Source organism: Pleurodeles waltl, chromosome 7 (assembly GCF_031143425.1).
Source record: "Pleurodeles waltl isolate 20211129_DDA chromosome 7, aPleWal1.hap1.20221129, whole genome shotgun sequence".
Classification (NCBI taxonomy): domain Eukaryota; kingdom Metazoa; phylum Chordata; class Amphibia; order Caudata; family Salamandridae; genus Pleurodeles; species Pleurodeles waltl.
Genome location: NC_090446.1, coordinates 1,339,270,329 through 1,339,291,720, shown reverse-complemented (window position 1 = coordinate 1,339,291,720; position 21,392 = coordinate 1,339,270,329). Strand labels below are relative to the sequence as shown.

General features: G+C 42.0%; 1 protein-coding gene across 2 annotated transcripts in view; it reads right to left on the bottom strand.

Moving 5' to 3' along the window:
- The window catches only part of LOC138246273 (branched-chain-amino-acid aminotransferase, cytosolic-like), a 247,971-nt gene that overhangs the window by 16,274 nt on the left and 210,305 nt on the right, over nucleotides 1-21,392 (bottom strand). For both annotated transcript variants that reach the window (XM_069200703.1, XM_069200704.1), the window contains exon 10: nucleotides 19,399-19,473. In XM_069200703.1, the coding sequence (XP_069056804.1) occupies nucleotides 19,399-19,473 (75 nt within the window). The remainder of the gene's footprint in view (nucleotides 1-19,398; nucleotides 19,474-21,392) is intronic.

Below are 21,392 nucleotides of genomic sequence, written 5' to 3'. Positions count from 1 at the left end.
ATTAATGTTCATTTACATATATCATTTGGTGTTGAGACACATCTACATTGTGCTAGCTTTGTTAATATAGGGAAATAAATTCATTAACCTTGCATAAACTGGTGTGATTATTCATGACCGAAAGGTCATGGTTTCGCCGAAATGTATTCTGGATTAATTGTGAAGTGTTATGTTGATCGGGGAATTGCTTATGTTCGTTATTGATTATTGATTGTTGATTTTGATTGATTACTCCCGAGTAAGGAGAGTCCCACTTGGTCAAAAGATTCATCGACCTAAGAGCGTCCAACTACAGGTAAATTGTTAGGCTAGAAACGCTCTATCAGTAGATGGTAGCAGAGGACGGTTACGCCCTTTGGGACCCCATACTTTTAAAGTACATGGTGTTGAATTAACGGTTTCGCCCTTTGGGACCCCATTCGAGAGGTACATGGTGTTGAATTAACGGTTACGCTCTTTGGGACCCCATTCGAGAAGTTGAATTAGATTTTTCTTGGGTAAAACAGATTGAGAAAATGATGATGGGCTAAGTCCCCCGCGACTTTCCCGGGATCTCGGAGCTTGCGAATGGAGAGAATGGAGGTGTGGAATCGGCGTTGGCGGTACTAGTGATGGTATGAGTGAAGTTAGAATTTTGCGCTTGCACAGCTTATTGCCGCAGATTGTGTGAAAAGGTTGCGAGGATCTTAGAGAATAGCGGAGGTGCGACTCCGAGTGTAGAAGTAGGGAAGTCGTCGAACTTCATAGAAATAGCGGAGGTGCGACTCCGAGTGTGAGAGTAGGGAAGTCGTCGAACTTCACGTGTATGTGGCGCTTTGTGCAGAAAAAGGTCCACGTGGTTGTTGTTGTTGAGACGGGCCCTGCGAGGTCAAGAGACTCCGGAGTATGTTGAAAAGTGTATGAGACACTTGTTTTATGTTGTGGTCTGGGCGGTTTAGTAGGTTGATCGGGCGTGGTCAACGAGTCGGTACGTGTGTTAAGGGAGTGAAAGAAACTTCGACTTCGGGCTTTGACAAAATTCTAAGTGCACTAGAATAGATCATTGACAAGTTGAGAGAAGGTCTGCGGGTCAGATTTGATTGCGAAAGTGGGGACCGAGAAAGATGGAATAACTGCCGAGGCTAGTGAAAAATCCCTAAGGTCCTGAAGCGATTGTGTTACCCTTCCTGTAGTAAACCGACAGATCTGTTCTATTATTATTTTGGTTGCTCGCAATACATGCTAGAAGTTGTTACGAGAGGAGCTGAGTGAAGGAGGACAAGCCGCAAGGCTTTGTCAGCCGCAGTGTGTGTGAGTGTGACGTCACTAGGAGCCGCGCTGGGATAGGTTGGTTGTAGAGAAGGGTCGCGCACGGATTGGACGCAGTCCGTGGGACTCGATTGGAAGGGGAAAGGCAAGTGAAGAGTATTCCGGGAATTAAAGTCACCCTATTGATTACATATTTTGTGAAATAAAAGACGAGAAAATGAAATTTTTTAAAGCATTAAAGAGTGCGATGAAGGGAGAGTCTTACATTAAAGCGAGCGTAGGAGAGGAGACGCCACCCGAAGGTACACCAGCTTACATTGTAATGGAGGAAAAAGGGGTAGCTCCGTGCCTTTGGCTAAAGCAATGGCACAAGCTGACAGAGAAACATGGGAGTGTAGCGTTCCCGATCCATGGGACATTCAATATAAGAATACTAGAGAATTTGAGATTTGCGATGTACGACATGAAGGTACCTCCAAGGCCAGCACAGTTTGAGGCTCTAGCGATTTGGGAACTAATGGCTAGACAGCAACAGCAAAAGAAGTTCGAGACCAGGATGAGAAAGGTAGAAAAGACACTAGCGGACGCTAGGTGGGACAATGCACAGAAGGTGTGGAGGACAGATGTATTGCAGGGGATAAAATTGTTTCCCGCAATTACTAAGGAAGAAGAGGCGACAGGCAAGAAAGCTACCTGTAAGACAAACAGGAGGTGTTCCAAAGATAGAGAAGACGAGTCAGATGATGAGGAGTTCATCATGCAATTGCTGAACGACCGTCCACCGCCTTATGCAGAGAATGGACAAGGTCCAAGTACCAGTTCTGCCCCTCCGGCACCGGTACAGAATAATGAAACTCAGAGTTCAGAAACGCCATTGGGATCTAAGGACCCGAGTTTACTGTTCACCCCGCAGATACCGCAGGTCAGGAGAATATATCCAGATGTGCCTACATTGAAACCAGCAGAAAATTATCAGCCGCAGGTCTCAAGGTACTACAGCAGTGATAACAGTACGGGAATGATTCTAGATCCAAACGTAATGGGAGTACAGAATGGTTGCAACACAACATTGGCACAAGCTGAATCAACTCAGTTTTTGATGCCTCAAAAGCAGATGCAGGGGGGAACAGCACATGCTCAGATGACGGGGAGTCAGATGGGCATGCCGGCAATGATGACCCATGGTGTGGGAATGAACATGCCTCAGAACCTGGGGAATGGACAGAACCCAGATGCGATAACCCTACCCATTACTGTAGGTCCTCCGGTACCTTTGTACGTTCAGCCTAACGCAGGTATGAGCAGTCAAGGATCAATGCTGCAGAATGGGACGGAAAGGAGGTGCATAGAAAACACTCCAGAGACAACTCCGATAGCGGCTCAGCCAACTGGATCTGGGTCCTTGATGGAGTTTAGTCCCATATGTGCTCAGTCGACAGTGGTGAGGTCGAGTCCCCCACTGATAATACCGCTATCATCGAGCACTGAGAAGTTGCCGCAACCATCAATGGCAGTCGATGTGAATGCTACACTAATGGGGTTGAATGCGCAACAGCTAACACAGTGGTTCAACAGTCTGAATTCCACACAAAGCTCAACAAGTGGGAAGGGGGAAGACTATCTGAATAGGGTAAGGTTGAGCATGGAAGCAGAAGAGTTGGTGGAAGGGACTATGGGTGTGAATAGGCTAGAGTCCTACTCGGAAGAAGAGCTGAGGTATCTATGTCCCAGGATTACGAGAGAAGTGAACAAGGTACACAGAAGGTTGCAAGAAATAGCTGACAAAAACGGGATTGAGATAGACAAGACAAAACACTTGAGCAGGAGCTATAGATTGGATTTCGGGATCACAGACTTTGAACACATGAGGTCAGCAGGCATGAAGACGCACCTTAGAGAATTGCTGCAGAGTGCACAAGTGTGGAGGTGCTTAGATAAATGGGAAAGCAGGTGGGCAAACAAAAAGGAAAAGAAGAAAGACAGTGTCCCAGAGCACAAGGAGAAAAGACAACAGAGTAGTGATGCAGTAACCATGTTACCAATGAGGGAGACAGCAGGGGGAAAATTGATACATGTACCGTGGCACAGAAGCGACATTCAGTCTTTTACGGATGATTTTCCCAAACTGAGAGAGAAACCGATTGAATGGTATCAACAGACTGATAGGTTTGTGAAGCTTGCAAAATGTCTTTGGGAAGACCTGAACACCCTCTTTGAGATTGTGGTTCCGGCAGATTTGTGGGAGGAATGCAAAAGAGCTGTAGGTTGGCCGACAAGTGAACCAGAGAGAGACAGGGATACGGGTGCACCATCACCTATGGTGATGAGCTTGTACTATAAGGTGATTGAGCATTTGAAGACGAAGGTTGCCGCGAAAAATGTGGATTGGCAGAAGATTGATCGAACTGCCCAAGAGGCTAAAGAGTCGATTCATAGTTACTACGAGAGGTTGTTGAAGGCGTTCAAGAACTACAGTGGCACGGAAACAATAGAGGCGAAGGACATGCTTCATTTTGTGTTCAGATTTGTGGAAGGGCTGAGACCAGAGATAAGTCAGATGATAAAGTCGCATTTGATTTGCTGGCAGTCGAAACCTATTGATGAGGTGTTGAATTATGCGAAATACTGTAGTGACGAGATTGAGGTGAAACAGAAAAGGTTGAAAGAGAAAGTGATGGTGATGCAACTTAAGGCAGCTCAGACAGGTCTGCAAGGTTTGCAAGGGTTGCAAGGGTTCCAACAGCAGGTACCGCAGCTGCAGCCGCAGCTGCAGGGAAATATGGTGTTTCAGCCACAGGTGAGAGGCAGAGGCAGAGGAGGTTTTGTAAATAATGGTCCGGATTTGAACACTGTTGTGACTCCGAATGGTATGCAGGCAATGAAAAGGGTGATGCCGTATCACGTGTGCGGAATCGTCGGACATTGGAAACGCGAGTGCCCAATGGTGGTGCAGGAAGGTGCAGGTGTTGGTCAGCAAAACAATGATGTCAATGCATTTCAGACAATGAGGGGACCGAAAATGAGAGGTCCAAACCCAAATTTTCAGACCATAAATCAGCTGCAAGGATTACAGCCTATGCAGCCGCAGCAGATGCAGATGCCCCGTATGCAGATGACGCAAATGCAGCCAATGCAACAGCAGTTACCCATGGTACCTAATCAGCAAATACCCTTGGCACCAATGAGTCAGCAGCAAGTGATGGTTCCTCCACAGGTCTCGAGTCAGGTGATGAATACAAATGGCACAGTACAACAGTTCCCATTACACAGTGAGAGTGGAATAAACAATGTATGGGAGAGTGAAAGTTCAGATGAGGAGGGAAATTGTGTGCTTGCAGCATCCTTGGAAGTTGATCAGAAGGGTCCATATGTGGAGGGAAAAGTTATGGGTCATCGTGTTTCATTCTTGGTGGACACAGGAGCCACACGTTCAACTGTTAGGAGCATTGAAGTACCAAATTTGCCCCTCTCAGGGAGAACAGTTCAAGTGGTAGGAGTAGCAAACAGGTACCTGACGAACCCAATCACGGATCCAGTACCAATCAGCATTGGTAACTACCAAGGGTTACATAATTTTGTGGTCTGTGACTCAAGCCCGATAGCACTGTTAGGGAGAGACCTATTGTGCAAATTGGGATGTTCGATTATGTGTTCGTATGATGGAATCAGAATTCAGACAAGCAGTGATGGGGAAGAGGAGGGCAGTGTAGAAGGGGACGAGATGGAAGTTGTAGATGAAAAATATCCTCTGATTAACCTTCTTCCGATGATAACTGAAGAAGATATTCCAGCTGAATTACGGGAAACAGTCGGAAAAGAAGTATGGGATATGACAGGAAAGGAGGTGGGATTGGTGAAAGGAGTGGAACCAGTGAAAGTGACAGTAAAACACAATGCAACCTTTCCCCAGACCCCACAGTACCACATGGCACAAGACACCCTCATGAAAGTCGCCCAACTGATTGACGAGTTTGTAAAACAGGGAGTACTGAAGGAAGTGTTGAGCAGTCCATGTAATTCACCAATCATGGGACTAATAAAGCCGAGTGGAAAGGTCCGAATTGTGCAGGACTTGAGGAAAATAAATGACATCATAGTCAAATGTTGCCCCGTAGTACCGAATCCAGCTGTGATAATGTTTCAAATACCCTGCGATGCCGAGTGGTTCTCAGTCATCGACTTGTCACAAGCATTCTTTTCAGTGCCTCTTCATGAGGACAGCCAATTTCTCTTTTGTTTCAAATTCTTAGACAGAGTTTACAGTTGGTGTCGAATTCCTCAAGGGTTTTCTGAGTCACCGTCAATTTTCAATCAGATACTAAAGAAAGACTTGGAAGCGTTAGAATTGCCATTCGAGTCAGTCCTAGTACAGTACATTGATGACTTACTGATTGCAGCTAAGACAGAAAGTGGCTGCACAGCCGATACCATTGCCCTACTGAACCATTTGGGAAGGAATGGACACAAGGTGTCTCCTTCAAAGTTGCAGTTCTGTCAGAAGAAAGTGAAATACTTGGGTCACCAAATAGAGAAAGGGTCACGGAGAATAATGAAGGAAAGAATAACAAGTGTACTTCAAATGAGTCCACCAAAGACAAGGAGGGAGGTGAGGACGTTTTTGGGGATGGTGAGCTACTGTCGCCAGTGGATTCCCAACTTCTCGACTCTAGCAAAGCCTTTACTGAAACTGACCCAGAAGGATGCATTGGATGAAATTGAGCTGAAAGGAGATGAAATGGATGCTTTTATTGAATTGAAAGAATGCATGTGCAGGGCTCCAGCTTTAGGTATGCCTGATTACACAAAGCCTTTCACATTGTTTTGTCATGAACGTGATGCATGTTCTCTGTCTGTCTTGACCCAAGCCCATGGTGGCGTAAACAGACCAGTAGCGTATTTTTCAGCTACTTTGGATCCGGTCGCAGCAGCACTTCCAGGGTGTTTGCGCGCCGTAGCAGCAGTTGGTATCAGCCTCACTCAGAGTGAAGGAATAGTGATGGGACATCCATTAACAGTCATGGTGCCTCACTCAGTTGAGATACTTTTGACCCGCTCCCGAACTCAACACATGACTGGAGCAAGACTCACAAGGTATGAAACGATAATTCTGGGCTCACCGAATGTGCAGCTGAAAAGGTGCACTACGTTGAATCCAGCAACCTTGCTTCCCGGTGAAAATGCTGAAATTGAGAATGCTGAAGACGTCGAGCATGACTGCCTTCAGGTGACTGAATTTTGCACAAAACCCCGACCTGACATCAAAGATACTAAGCTTGATGAAAATGACCAAATTATTTTTGTTGATGGGTCATGTTTAAGAGATGCAATGGGAATCTTGAAAGCAGGATATGCTGTATGTACTGTAACAGGTGTCTTGGAAGCGTCCTGGCTTCAAGGAGTCTATTCCGCACAAGTAGCAGAGCTTGTAGCTCTTACCAGAGCATGTCAACTGTCCACATTGATGAAGGTTACCATTTATACTGATAGTCAGTATGGGTTTGGAATTGTGCATGACTTTGGGCAACTATGGTCACAGAGAGGTTTTCGGACTTCTTCAGGGTCCCCAGTGAAAAACGGGGAAAGAATAAGGGAATTGTTACATGCCATTCAAATGCCAGCCGAAATTGCAGTGGTAAAGTGCAGTGCTCATACAAAAGGACAGGACTATGTTTCCTTGGGAAACGCATATGCGGATCAAGTCGCAAGATTTTGTGCCTTGAACTGTATATTGCTCAGGGATGAATGGAATTCAATAAGCGAGCCAGAGCTTGAACCAGCTGAAGCATTTGCTTTAAAGGTCGTGGATACAATGGACGAACTAAAAGCATTACAGAATAGTGTCAGGGAGGATGAAAAGGCTTCCTGGATTAAATCACAATGTACACAGAGACCAGATGAGTTATGGGTTTCCAATGAGGGAAAATATGTTTTACCAAATTGTCTCTTATCGCAGCTAGCGCGGTTCTATCATGGGCAAGCTCACCTAGGGAGAGATGCCATGATAAGATTGTTCAAAACTGATTGGTTTAACCCCAGATTTCGTCAAGCTGCAGAAGCAGTTTGCCATCGTTGTGTCATTTGTCAGCAGATGAACCTAGGAAAAGGAACAGTTGTGAACGCGAGCCACATTGGCAGGGCAAGCGGCCCGTTCAGTAGGATGCAGATGGACTTTATTGAGATGCCTGTGCATGGAGGTCTGAAGTATGTGTTGGTGATTGTGTGCATTTTTAGTCACTGGATTGAAGCATACCCCACACGTAGAAATGACAGCCTTACAGTTGCAAAACTATTGTTGAGGGAGTTGATACCACGTTTCGGATTCCCGATCTCTTTAGAATCAGATAGGGGAAGTCACTTCAATAACGAGGTGATAAAGTTACTTTGCGCAGCGCTGAACATTGAGCAAAAACTGCATTGTAGCTATCGCCCAGAAGCCTCAGGACTGGTGGAGCAAATGAATGGTACACTGAAATCAAGAATGGCGAAAATATGTGCATCAACAAATTTGAAATGGCCTGACGCATTGCCTTTAGTGCTAATGTCAATGAGAAACACCAAACAGCTGTCAGAGCACTCACAAGAGTAAAGTTTTAAGAGTATGGTGATGTAATAAATCCTCTGTGTGAAAGGCAATCACGCCAGGCTCTGGTTCAGGATAAATTTATTTCTTGAAGTAGTTCAATCATAATAGGGAAATGTCCTTGAAATCATGTACAATTAGCCTCCACAGCCAACACGTGTTTCGTCCAACGATGATAGATCTCGGTCACAGGGAACGCCGTGCAATGATCTGACCACGGCTACGATGTTCCCATAAAGGTACTAGCATATTTGATTAAGATAACATATTAGGATTCCTGCAGTATTAAACTGGGATGTGATAATTAACTGCGTTCATCACACGAGCCCTGATGAAGTCCGTGAGAGGGATCTCTCATTGGACGAAACACGTGTTGGCTGTGGAGGCTAATTGTACATGATTTCAAGGACATTTCCCTATTATGATTGAACTACTTCAAGAAATAAATTTATCCTGAACCAGAGCCTGGCGTGATTGCCTTTCACACAGAGGATTTATTACATCACCATACTCTTAAAACTTTACTCTTGTGAGTGCTCTGACAGCTGTTTGTTGTTACTGTCAGTTTCCTTTGAAACATTGGAGGAGTTAGGAAGATCCTCCTGTCATGAGCACCATGACATAAATAATCTGTGAACTCGACTGCATGGACTTACTGTGAGCGCCCGTTACCTATGTCCTTCTTCCTAGCGGCTTTTTTCTAAGTCAATGAGAAACACCCCTGACAGAAAGACTGGACTGTCCCCGCACGAAATTCTCATGGGCAGGGCCATGAGACTTCCTGCAGTTCCCGCAAACGCGCTTTTGAATATTACAGATGATATGGTGTTAGACTACTGCAAAGGTCTGGCAGACGTGGTTCGCTCTTTCTCTCACCAGGTGGAAGCAACCACCTTGCCACCGATCCAAGGTCCAGGACACACACTGAAAGCAGGTGACTGGGTCGTGATAAAGAAACACGTGAGGAAGTTGTGTCTGGAACCCCGTTGGAAAGGCCCTTTCCAAGTGATCCTGACAACCACTACTGCTGTGAAGTGTGCGGGGGTTCCCAACTGGATTCACGCCAGTCACACAAAGAAAGTGTTGTGCCCCACAGATGAGGAAGTTGAAGCGCTGAAACTGCCAGTACCTGATAACAAAGTGCCGAGCGCTGAGACAGAGCAAAACAGAACTAGAAGCGAACAGGCAGAAATAGTCGAGAGAGAAATATTCTCTGAAGACGAAGAAACAGATTCACTTGGGGAAGACCAAGGAGAAACCTCAGACAGCGACGAAGCAGCTGAGGGTGACAAAGAGCCTGAAGCAGCTGAAGGTAACAAAGAGCCTGAAGCAGCTGAAGGTAACCAAGAGCCTGAAGCAGCTGAAAGTGACAAAGAGCCTGACGAAAGTAGCGGTGACAAAGGGCTCGAAAGAGGTGAGGAAGCAGGAGAGCCTGATGAGAGGAGGGCTTTCCCAGAAGCAGACGGTACAGAGAAAGAAAAGGAAAACGTGATTGACTCCCCAGGAGGAGGGGACAAGGCAGAACAGAACGAAACTGTTCAAACTTCATCAGAAGAGATCGCAGGTCCATCAAGTGGACACAGTGCAAAGAAAAGACCGAGTATATCACCAGTAAAAGTAAAGACTGGAGAAAGGTTGAAAGACAGTGAAGGGCCAAAAGTGAAAGAGAAAAGAAAGGAAGTGTCTGTCGTGTTACCGACAACAAGTGAAGAAAAAGACTTTGCCAAAGAGGAAAGTACCAGTGAGGCAGAATCAAAGAGAGAGGCAAAATTGAAGAGGAAAAGGATACCGAACAGGAGATATTCCGGTCCAGAATGGGCATACGTAGTCCATGACGATTGGACTGACGAATTTGTATCTCTCAGCCTCGAGAACGAAGAAGAAGAGATACCAATAGAAATGAAAAGTTTTATGGACACTGTTGATTGAAAAGCTGGTAAATGACATTGCTTGCTATAATATAACGTGATACAACCAGCTGAGACATTGCTAAACCGGATGAGACATTTGCTAACTTGATAAGACTTTGAAAACCTGATTGACTCTTAAACACGATTTGAGACAACGTGCCAACTGAAAAAAAAAGAGAGAGTGAGTTATTGAACTTTGAAAGAAAAAAAAAGACTGAGTTATTGCCGAATTGAGACTGAGTCATTGCCGAATTGAGACTGAATCATTGCCGAATTGAGACAAATGCTGCTAACCGATAAGTGACTTGGCTCCTGAAGAAGACTGTGTGAACATTGCGCTCGTTCAGCTTTGTAACTGAATTGCTAAATCGTTTCTTTTTATAGGTGCTTCTAGCTCTCTGATTCTATACAGATCATGACGCAAAACAGTAGAAAGAAATATTGTAAATATGCATGTATAGGCTTGGTAATTGCATGTGTACTAATAATAATGGCAATAGTGCTTGGAATGCATGGTAAGGCTGAGAATGAGAAAATTGATGCTTCTACTTTTGCTCCTGTTACTGTCACTGAACTAACTGCACTAAAAAGACTAGAATTAGATGAGAGACACTTGCATGATAAAAAGGAGCTTTCGTATAATGTTTTCTATCGCTTGCTAACAGAATATGTTGAGACTATGGATGCGAAAGATTGTTATGTGTGTACACAGATACCGACATCGGTAACGGAAGGGGTGACTTATCATCACATGCCTCTTACATATGGGATTACATGTAGTATAGTAACTTTTAGATTTTATGGTCAAACAAACATACAGTATTTTTACTCAAATTATGATGTTACCTTTGCATATGTTCCTATAATCACGCAGCTTAGCCAGATTGCTAAAGATTAGGATGCTAAAATAATGAGGGAATTTTTCGAGCCAATGCAACCTTTTGAAACCGCTCATGCTCATAGGGAGAATCTTACCTGCTCGCTATCTGCAGTAGAAATAAGCTTTTTAGATCGCACAGATGATAGAAGGGCACACATGAATGCGAAATTAGAAAAGGAACTACATAAGAGGACTTCAGTAGATAATTATGCTTTTGCTGCAATAAAGACACAAGGGAGAATAGCTTTAGATGCTTGGCATGTAGGGAAATTTTGTATATATCGAGGTGAATCTTATTATGACAACATTTTTGTAGGAGCGAGTGAGTGTAAACATACGTTTATCTTTAAGGCCAAATGGACATTCATGCTGAACGGACTTGACCCTGTCATACCGGGTGTGTATTACATTTGTGGGCATAATGCCTATTATCGTCTTCCAAAGGGATGGTGGGGGAGATGTTATTTGGGTATAGTGTTCCCAAAGGTTTATCAACTGGATGACCTATCGATGATTCCAAAGACATCTGGATCCCATCGTATCCAGAAAAGAGAGACCGCAGCTGCTGTGGTAGGAGATATATTTGGAGCCATGATTCCTTCATTGGGAGTTGTGTTGAATTCCATCAAAATAAGAAAGTTGTCTACCATAGTGGATAACATGTTGACAAAGTTTTCAGGTGCTATAATCCTGATGGACGCTGAACTTGCAGCGGAAAGAGCTATGACTCTTCAGAACAGGCTTGCCTTAGACATTCTTTTAGCAAAGGATGGCGGCGTTTGCAAAATGCTTGGTGCACGACACTGTTGCACGTATATTCCAGATAACAGTGCAAAGATTAAAACTATGCTTGCTAACCTAACAAAAGAGAGTGCAGATTTGAAGGAATTGAAAGAACCAGGAGTGTGGGAGAAAGTTGGAAAGGGACTTGCTTCAGTGGGAAATTGGCTTGGTGGCATTTGGAATGGAATCTTGCTAAAAATAATACAGGGAATTCTAATAGTTCTAATTTGCATCTTTGGAATTTGGGGAATAAAAAGGGGAATAATAATGATCATGGAAAGAATTAAAAGAAGGAAGGAAGAGAAAATGATGAAAAGAATGGCGGAAGAATACAAAGCAAGGACAAGGGGAATTAAAAGGCAGAGAGAACTGACAGAATTTTAATGGAATAAAATTTGTGGGAATGGTTTTGTGTGATGACAAGTAGTCATCAGAGGAGGGATTGATGAAGCTGAAATGAAGGTTTTACATTTATTAGTGCATAAACGTAGTGCTGCAATAATCAAGTGTGACTTTAACCGAACTAATAAAGATTGTACGGGGACAAATGTGCCCTCAGAGTAGTTTGCCAACATTTATAAGCGTGCTTCATATAACGTGATGTATTAGAATTGTACTAGTTTGATAATCGTAAACGTGTGCCATGATTTGCTTGGTAGAAATGCTTTAGCTTAGCATAACTTTAGTGGAGGCTTTGGCCTAGCTGCCGTGTCTCACGGTTTAGATGCTCGTATTTTTCCAACGTGCTAATAAAAGTGTATTCTTGCTTGAAGCTGTACTTTTCCAGTGAGACTGTTCACATGCTTATCTTTAAGGTTTCGTGCCAGCCTGGCATCTTCTTTTCCACTCCAAGGTCAATCTGCAGGTGCAGACAATGGACGCTCTGAAAGTGAGTTAATTGGTAAAATATGTTGCAACTTACGTTCCCGACTCCAAGGATAATGTATGCTTAGGTAAAAGCTTGAGAACTGTTGTTTTTGATTGGACAATTTGAAGCCAACCTATGAACCCTCCAATGGAAGACCCTACTGGATTTGAACTGTTGTCTATAAAAACCAGGTGCACGAGGAAGAAAGCGGCCATTACCTATCGGACATTATTGCCTATCTTCTACGATGCCAATTGATGTTCGACGCCATTTTGAGAGACTTTGATGCTTTCTCTAATCGAGAGAAAGAGACTTTAAGTAATTCTCGCCCTAGAGACTCTAACTTTGATTTGTCCCTTTGCATGAAGTAGTAGTTTTATCTTGCCGCTGTAAGGCAATTGCCCTGTCCACCCTGCCCCTTTGCCCCCGTCCCATGCTGATCGGAACCGGTACCCATGCTGATCGAAATCGGTACCTGTGAGACGAAGACTTCTTGAATGCTGATTGAATTTGGTAAATATGAAAGGAAAATTGTACAATTGCATTGTGTTTCTTTTTAGGTAACCAACTGCTGATTTTGATAAGAGCCTTAGTTAGGAGTTTTCCAAATTAATGTTGCTAAATTGTTTTTGCATGAAGTCCCACATGCTGATGCTAATTTGAGGTTAGATGAGGATTCATTTGATGCACGATGCAATTTGAGACCTTGTTATGCTGACTAAATGTATGCTATTAGCTCATTACAGATTATAGTTCTAGTGGTTTGTGTTGCTATTATCGAAGGCATTATTATTCAAATGCTGCATAGATTGCATCTGTTTCGTCGTTATGGACAGCTATTAATGTTCATTTACATATATCATTTGGTGTTGAGACACATCTACATTGTGCTAGCTTTGTTAATATAGGGAAATAAATTCATTAACCTTGCATAAACTGGTGTGATTATTCATGACCGAAAGGTCATGGTTTCGCCAAAATGTATTCTGGATTAATTGTGAAGTTTTATGTTGATCGGGGAATTGCTTATGTTCGTTATTGATTATTGATTATTGATTGTTGATTTTGATTGATTACTCCCGAGTAAGGAGAGTCCCACTTGGTCAAAAGATTCATCGACCTAAGAGCGTCCAACTACAGGTAAATTGTTAGGCTGGAAACGCTCTATCACCACCGCCCCATACACTTTATTTAGACTTCATTATTGATTAATTTTCTTCTTTAAAAAAATGTTTTCTTCTTTTTTTCCTCCTAAAAATGTTTTTGAAGTAAAAATATTTCTCATGTTCTGGAACACTTTTGTCTTATTGATGCTTAAAGTAAATACAACTGGCTTGGCATTTTATTTGCTCAACTCCGACACTTGAATAATGTGGGGAGTTATACCGCTGCTTACTTCACCTGTGACAAATTGTCCTTTTCAAACTAACTTTGAGATATATTTTTCTTGGCAGACAGTGCATAAAACAAATTAGTTCCTGGTGTTGAAGTTAGCTCATTAAGACTTACTTCAAGCACAAATTAGAGGTTTCGATTTCAATGTCCTAACAACCACGGTGGGTAGGTTTTCAATCTTTTCTCATTGTTAGTTTAATTTAAATGACATATGATACATCACTTAGGAACAATACTCTTTCAATAAGTTACAGGTAAGAGCTATGGTGTGGGTTGCAATGTCGAACAGGTGCTGTCAGTTGAGCCCCATACAAAGCAATTCTCGTCTGACTTATTAAAGCAGGTGTTTTATAACATATACTAAACAACAATAAAATTACACTAAAATTGGTACCGTAATATTAGGACCCCTGCAGTCTCTTCTATTGGAGTCCTTAGTATATAAATCCTACTTTTCTTCAAATGTGTCATTGCTGCTAAACTGAAACAGCCTGAACTGTTTTACAAGATAAATCCGTGCCAGTAAGAGTCATTTAACTATAATGTTTCCCAGTGTTTAATTCTAATGCAAGGACACATAATATGGGGAAAGAGTTTTACTTTACTAGACGCTTTGAACATTGCGGCTGTTATGAAATAGGTATAATGTTCTATGTTGACTTTCCCTTACAAAGTAAAAACTGTACGTTATGTGAAGAATTAGGATTGTAATTAGCTGGACACGGCTTTGAGTTTTGGTATTTGAGATAGGAAAACATGATTTAGATTTTAAGACCTGCATAATTAAAATTTCATATTGTTTTACGAGCCTTTGGAGCAATGCTTTATTGTTTTTGGGCAGCCAAAACTTGTGGCTGACACTTTTCCAGTCAGAAAACGTTCAATGAATACATGTTTTGTGAAAGAAATAGGTACTGTACTGTACCAATTGAGCACAATTACATTCATGGAAGTATTTATATCGTTTTATAGTGTTATAGTACCTGAACTTTACTGTGGCATTTAAAAAACACTTTTGTTTTGGGTCACATGAATAATTTGTAAACTAAAAAGTCCTCATCCCTGCAACAATTTCATTAATCTTGTAACCACCGATTTCATCTTTTCTCCCCTTATCAGTCTCTAAATGAAGGCAGTTAATCATTAATGTTGTGCAATCCTTACATTGACAATATCAATTTCCATTTTCCGCAGGCCTTGGTAAACGCTTCCAACATGTGCACAATATTGAGCCTGGAATTTGATTTAAAGTCTGCAGTGAAAAACTGCTCTACCGTAAAATGTCTTTTGACTGAACATGGATAAGACAGTGTTTGGTTTAACACCTATGTGGTTATCTGACAACATGCATGGTATCACTTCTGAGCGTACCTTATTCAAAGTACTCTGTGGTTATATCCCACCAAAAAGGCTAAATAATCTAGGGGCATGAGATTGTTTATTAACAGTTCGCCGAAGTTCTGGAAACTCGATTCTTGTTGCAAACCAGTTCTAGAAGCTCTTGCTCTAAACAGTTGTGATTCTGCTGGTACTTTTGGACCTCTGCACGTACTTATTGACCTGCTTGCCTCATTTCTTTCACAGGTAGCCACCGATGACTCGCACCTGGTAGTTCTTGGTACTTTGAATTCTCATTCTGATAGTATGAGGGTCACACTTACCATTAAATATGGCATTTCTCCCCTTTTGGGTTGTCTCAGAATGTACCCTTTGCTACCTATTGGTTGAGCTACTCTTTAGATGCAGTCTGCTCCAATATTCCATTTTTTAAAGTTTTATTTTTTTCATTTGCTTAGCCTTGGACAAATCAATTCGGGCTCCCCTCTCTGTGCACCCCCTTCAAGAAATCTAGACACCACTCCAACTCAGTTTTTTTTTCTCCAGAAAAACAGAACTGGAAATCTGTGTTGGCTGAAAATGTTATTGCATTCACTAACTCCAATCTGATTGTTATCCTAGAAGTGGAAGCAAACCTCGCAGTCTCGTTTACCACCAACGTAGCTGGCTTTAATTATGATGTATGATTAGCCGAAAGACACAGGTGTGTTAATTACTCACTATGGTTGCTTTAAAACATGGTTAAATTCAGACCATTCTTTTTTCAGTGCTAAAGGGAGCAATGGCAGCGTCATAGTTTGAAAAAATGTAATTTCCCCAATATGACTCGCTATTTTTTCTGTGATTGACTAGCTTAGTAAATCTAATATAGAGGCACTTAAAAAACAACTTGGAAGATAGGTTCAATACATTTATATATTTTTTGTCATCTCTCAGGGCTTTCAAAATCAATTGATTCATTCTTAACCAATTGAGAGGTCCAGCCTTACACCTTCGTCCGAACAAATGATGAACTGGTCCCTCGTTGACAAAAAGGAAAATGTTACTTGTTCTGCATACGTCCGCTATCTAGTGTTGGGTCTGGAAGGTTTCATGTCTTTCGAGTCATAGGGCATAGTAACTTCACCTCTTGCTTGCCTCTACCTCATTTTCAGATTGTTTTCCTGCAGGGGGTAATGAATGGAGTGCAATACAAAAGTTGATCAACTAAATGATCATGTCTATTGTACTGTAACAACCATAGGTGAATGGGGAGGAGCGCAGGCATATGTGAACCTACAGCACTACATGCACAAACAGATGCTTACTGGGTAAGTAACATTTTCTGTTTGTTGACATGTGTAGCTGTCGCTACACATGCTCTGCACAGACGGTAATGCAGTGCCTTCATAAAAGCTGTGGCTAACCTGTGAGTGTTACAGTATTCTGAAATAGAGTATGTAGCACTGCCTGTCCTACATTGACTTACTGGCGGGCTAAAACATACACACAATAATGTTTATTGAAAGTGTGTGGTGTTGACCATGTAGCTGTCAGCTATAGCTATGTTACTTAGAAATGCCATAGATGCGTCTTTTTGAGAGTTGATCGTGCTCTAAGAGAAATAGCTAGTGTAATTTTAGCTTTGCATAGCAAGTTTGAATACATTTAACAATTCACCTTGCTATAGTAGATTTGGTAATAGGGTTATACCCTTATGTGGTGGAAAAAAAACAACAAAAAGTTGTCTTGTATTCCTAATTTTTTGTTGTTTCATCTATATAATAGTGCATAAGAGCTATTTTCACGTCTAACGTGTGGGGCTCTCTCAGCAACTGAATCAGGTTTTGGGGAAAAAATCTTGCAATTGAATAGTTTGAATTATATGAAATTGAGACAACCTTAGGTAGAAAAGTTGGGTAATTATGAAGAACCACCTTATCTTTATGTACTTGAAAAGAATGTCTGGAACACCCCCATTTTAACTATGGTTGGAGGACTCTGTGGTGAAGTTCCCATTCGTGGACTTGCTGTGGGGTCCTGCTGAGGAAGTCAGCAAAACTGTTGTGTGACCCTGGTAGGTGTTCCGCTAACAGGCAAATGTTGTGATGAATGGCACAGTGCCAAATTGCCAGTGCAAGGCGAGGCAACTGTAGTGCATGTGTTTCCACCCGTTCTGCAGATAAAACAGGACTGTCATGTTGTCGCAGCAGACGAGGACCACTTTGTTTCTGAGATGTGTGACAAATGCTTTGAGTGCTAGATGAACTGCTAGCATCTCCAGGCAGTTGATGTGCCAAGGTTTGAGCACATGATGCCAAAGACCTCGTATTGTAAGACCCTGTATTGTAAGTTTGAGGAGATGAGCACACCATCCCATCTGAGAAGCATTCATTGTCAGAATGATTTGGGAAACAGGGCCTAAAAATGGCCACCATTTGGAAAGATTGGTTTTGTTACACCACTGCAGACAGCGAAAGGTGCGGTTGTCTACCGACACTAGATCCTCCAAATTGCCCTGTGCTTGAAACCACTGAAGTAAGAGACATTTTTGAAATGGGCGCATGTGAAGGCGTAAATGTGGCATGATTGCAGTAGTAGAGGCCATCATTCTCAGAAGTTCCATGATTGATCTGATTGTAACTCATTGATTGGAGTGAAGGTGAAAAAGTTGTGTTTGGAAGTTTTGAATCCTTGCTGCATTTGGATAAGCTACTCCCATCTGTATATTGATTATGACCCCTAGGTAAGGTTGTACCTGTAGTGAGGTGAGATGGGACTTCTGAAAATTGATTATTGTGAATCCTAACTGGTGAAGCAGATTTATTGTGGCTTGAATGTGGTTTAGACATTGTGGAAGAGAGGTGGCTTTGATCAGCCAGTCATCTAGTTATGGATATATATGTATTTTTTGCCTGTGTAGGTGATGTGGTACAAGCGCTAGGCATTTTGAAAAGCTCTTGGTGCTGTGGCAACTCTGAATGGATATTGTCATCCTTGAATGACAAGTCTGAGGTATTTACGATGTATTGAATGTTTAGAAATCTGGAATGGTCATTGGACCGTCAGCCTCGTAATGAGGCCCTAAGCCCTCGGACTCCTGCCTTGATCCTCACGCTAATAAACTGCATTAGGAGTTGCTCTTTAGGAGCAATACTGGCAATTGGCTATTATCAATGCATATTTAGCATCAGAAACAGCCCACAAGTTATTTATGCTTGCTTCAGTCACACCTCTATTCTTAAAAAACATAATTAGGTAAGAACGCTGCAGAGAATTATCAGCCTATCTCTCAACTACCATTTTAAGCAAAACTTCCTGAACAAGCTGTTTCCACAGTCTTTTTGTCTGTTGTATAAATCCATCCTCTCACCAACTTTGTCTTAAGTACTTGATTTTCTTTGCAACAGCCGCTACAATGTTTTAGGTGACACAACAAATTAATTCTTCTGGTCCCTAAAATTCATCATCAAACTCTGGGAGACCCAGCTCGTTCCATGGTAGCTGCGTGGGAATGGTTTAAAGGCATCTGAATAAATTCCTTTCAACACATATGTAGTTGAGATGTCTTCGAAGTGTGGAGGAAGTCCGTCATGATACTACTTAAGGGCTGAATGATGAGCTTTACAAAAGCACAAACTAAACTTAAAACGTTACTGCAAGTTATTATGACATTCATTTTGGAAAGTGGTCTTGTAGTCTTTGTGAACAAGACATAGCTTGAAGATTCTGTACTAAGCAGGTGGAATCATTCAACAGAAAGGACGATGGGAACCATTACAGTAATTGTTCTTTCCTTTCCCAGCAGGTTTTGCATCACTCTCTAATTCTTGAGCCTTCCAATGATCACATAAGAGGAGGAGGATGAGGTGAGGGGTCACAGGTGCTGCAAGATAACAATCTGCCATAGCACACAAGTCTCATGAGATAGAAAAGGATCAGGGTACAAAAGTCAGGGCCCTTTCTCTAAAGGTGTTTTGTAATAACGCGCTTGCTACAACACTCCAGAACCACATGTGGTTTCATTATACTTAAATTAAACTGATAGCATAATATTACACAGCAACCTAACATGACCTTGACAAGTGACCTACAATAATAAAAGATTTGCGTGCCACAGGAAAAAGTCATTCATTTCCCAAGGCCCTGGTTGCAGGACTGTGGGCCACGCATAATGACATCATTTGCTGAGGATGAAGGAAGGCTCAAGATGCAGAACAAAAAATATTTACTGCTGAACTGTCAGCTAGTATAACCCAAAGGTGCTAAAAGGTTGCGCTCTTGGAAACATGTACAACTGAGGCTTTCACTTTCTTAATTTCATATAACATGTTTGCATAGGTCTGAATAAATTAGTCAGTGTAATAAAACAATACCCAAGTGCCATGCTTGAGCTCCTCCCCAGTATGATGATTACCTGTATGTCAGTTAGTTCCTTGAGGAAACGCTTTGCCAGGTAGGGACCGTTCTCCATGGTGGGAATGTGGTAGTTCTTTTGAACAAGAAAAAAAAATAAGATCATGAGTAACAAACAGATATAAGAACTTGGAAACTAAAAATGCATTTTTCAAATAAGTCAAATCAAAAGGCCCTTCTGTAACAAGGGGTGGCGTAAAGAGCGAGAGAGAGATGATTGGTTCACTGAAAGTGACTAAATGCAGATCAGCATGTTTAAAAAAAAAATGCTGTAGATTTGTAGAAGCTAGTGCTACAAGGGAACTGAGATAAAATTAAAAGATTGTTTTTAAAGCATTAGGATTTTCTGCTATTTAGAGTTACCCAGCATGTTCTTGACGCATACCGTTTCTAAAACATACAATGACAGAACTTTCCTATAACGGAGTTAATGGAGACATTTAGAATGATTAGAAATTACTACAAAAGTATTTAGACTATTCTCCACCTGATAAAACGGTACAATGAAAACAAGCTACTGGCTTTGTAGAAACTGATACACCGATCAGCAAACCTACATTCCAAAGTGGGTGCATTAAGTTTGTTTATTTTTGGCCTATAGGTTCCTAGTTTACACGGCCTTCTGGTCCTAAAGGAGCAGGTACTTTCTTCATCCTGCAAAGCCATTTCAGGATGAACCATGTTTTAATTGCCTTCATAAAATGCAAATAGTTGCTAAGCAGTCTTAGCATTAGCATCAAAGAGGTCAGGCGAGCTTGAGCCAAAGCAAAGGAGGACTATTCACATCAGCTTTTCTTAAATGAATAAACTGTCATAAGGAGGAGATAACTATAGCAGAGGAACTGGACAGTGCCACACCACAGCAAGTTATCCAAATTAAGGATTAGCTGTCACCTGAATTGCAAGATGCACACAATCTCTTGATTTATATGATCAGTCCTTATGAACAGCCATGATACACAAGATGCTGTTAGGTATTTTTGTACCCATTAGCAACAGCTTTCTGAATGATGTGCAATAGGGGAATCGTACACACGGTACAATCTGTGGATACAAAAAGTTACTGACTTAGACGAGCTTAGTACTCATCTTTGGATGTCAGTCATTAAAAATGGCAGAAACTTTGTATTTTTACTTGGGATCCTGAGAAACTCAAGAACTGTCTACAGTCCTTACCATGGGTACAAGTGGCAGAGACAAATAAAGTTTAGGACTGACGCAATAGGATAATGCAAGTCTAGGGTGAAGTCTGTGCAGCTCCTCCTCTTCTTTGGTTGGACAAAAATAAGGAAAATAAAATATGGAAGGATAATGAAATGACCCATGTGGAAAGCAGATACCACGTAGGTAGAAAGGATCGGCAGATACAGAGGAACAACTTGTCCATGTAGAATACTGCGAATGATAGACAAACTGGTTGGGCCCGAAGTTCTCCTAATAGATGGGCTGAAGATAATGCCATTAAGAAAACAGTCTCCGGAGGGAGAAATCTAAAAGGGCACCTGTGAAGCAGGAATGGAGATGTCAGTAGACAACCTACCCAAAAGTCAAACCCACGAAGTAAAAATTAACTAAGTGGGAGGAAACAAAGAAAATGTTTCAGAAAGTACAATTTACTTACCTTTGGTAATGAAATATCTGGTAAAGACATATTCTCGTTGCAGATTCCTTACCTTAGAATTTCCCCCAGGCGTCAGACTGGATCCAGAGATTTTTCTTCGAACAATACTCTTGCGCATCGGGAGATGGAGTCGGTCGACTCCACGGGCGACGTAGTCGCCGTGATAACATTGGGAGTAGTACATAGACACTGCCTTTGCGCCAGAGCTAAGGGAGGATGGGTGGGCGGAAAGGAATCTGAAACTAGAATATATCTGTACCAGATATTTCGTTACCGAAGGTAAGTAACTTGTACATCTGATAGAGGCTTCTAGTTGCAGATTTCTTACCTTAGAATAGATACCCAAGCAATGCCATCCTCGGAGGTGGGCTGCA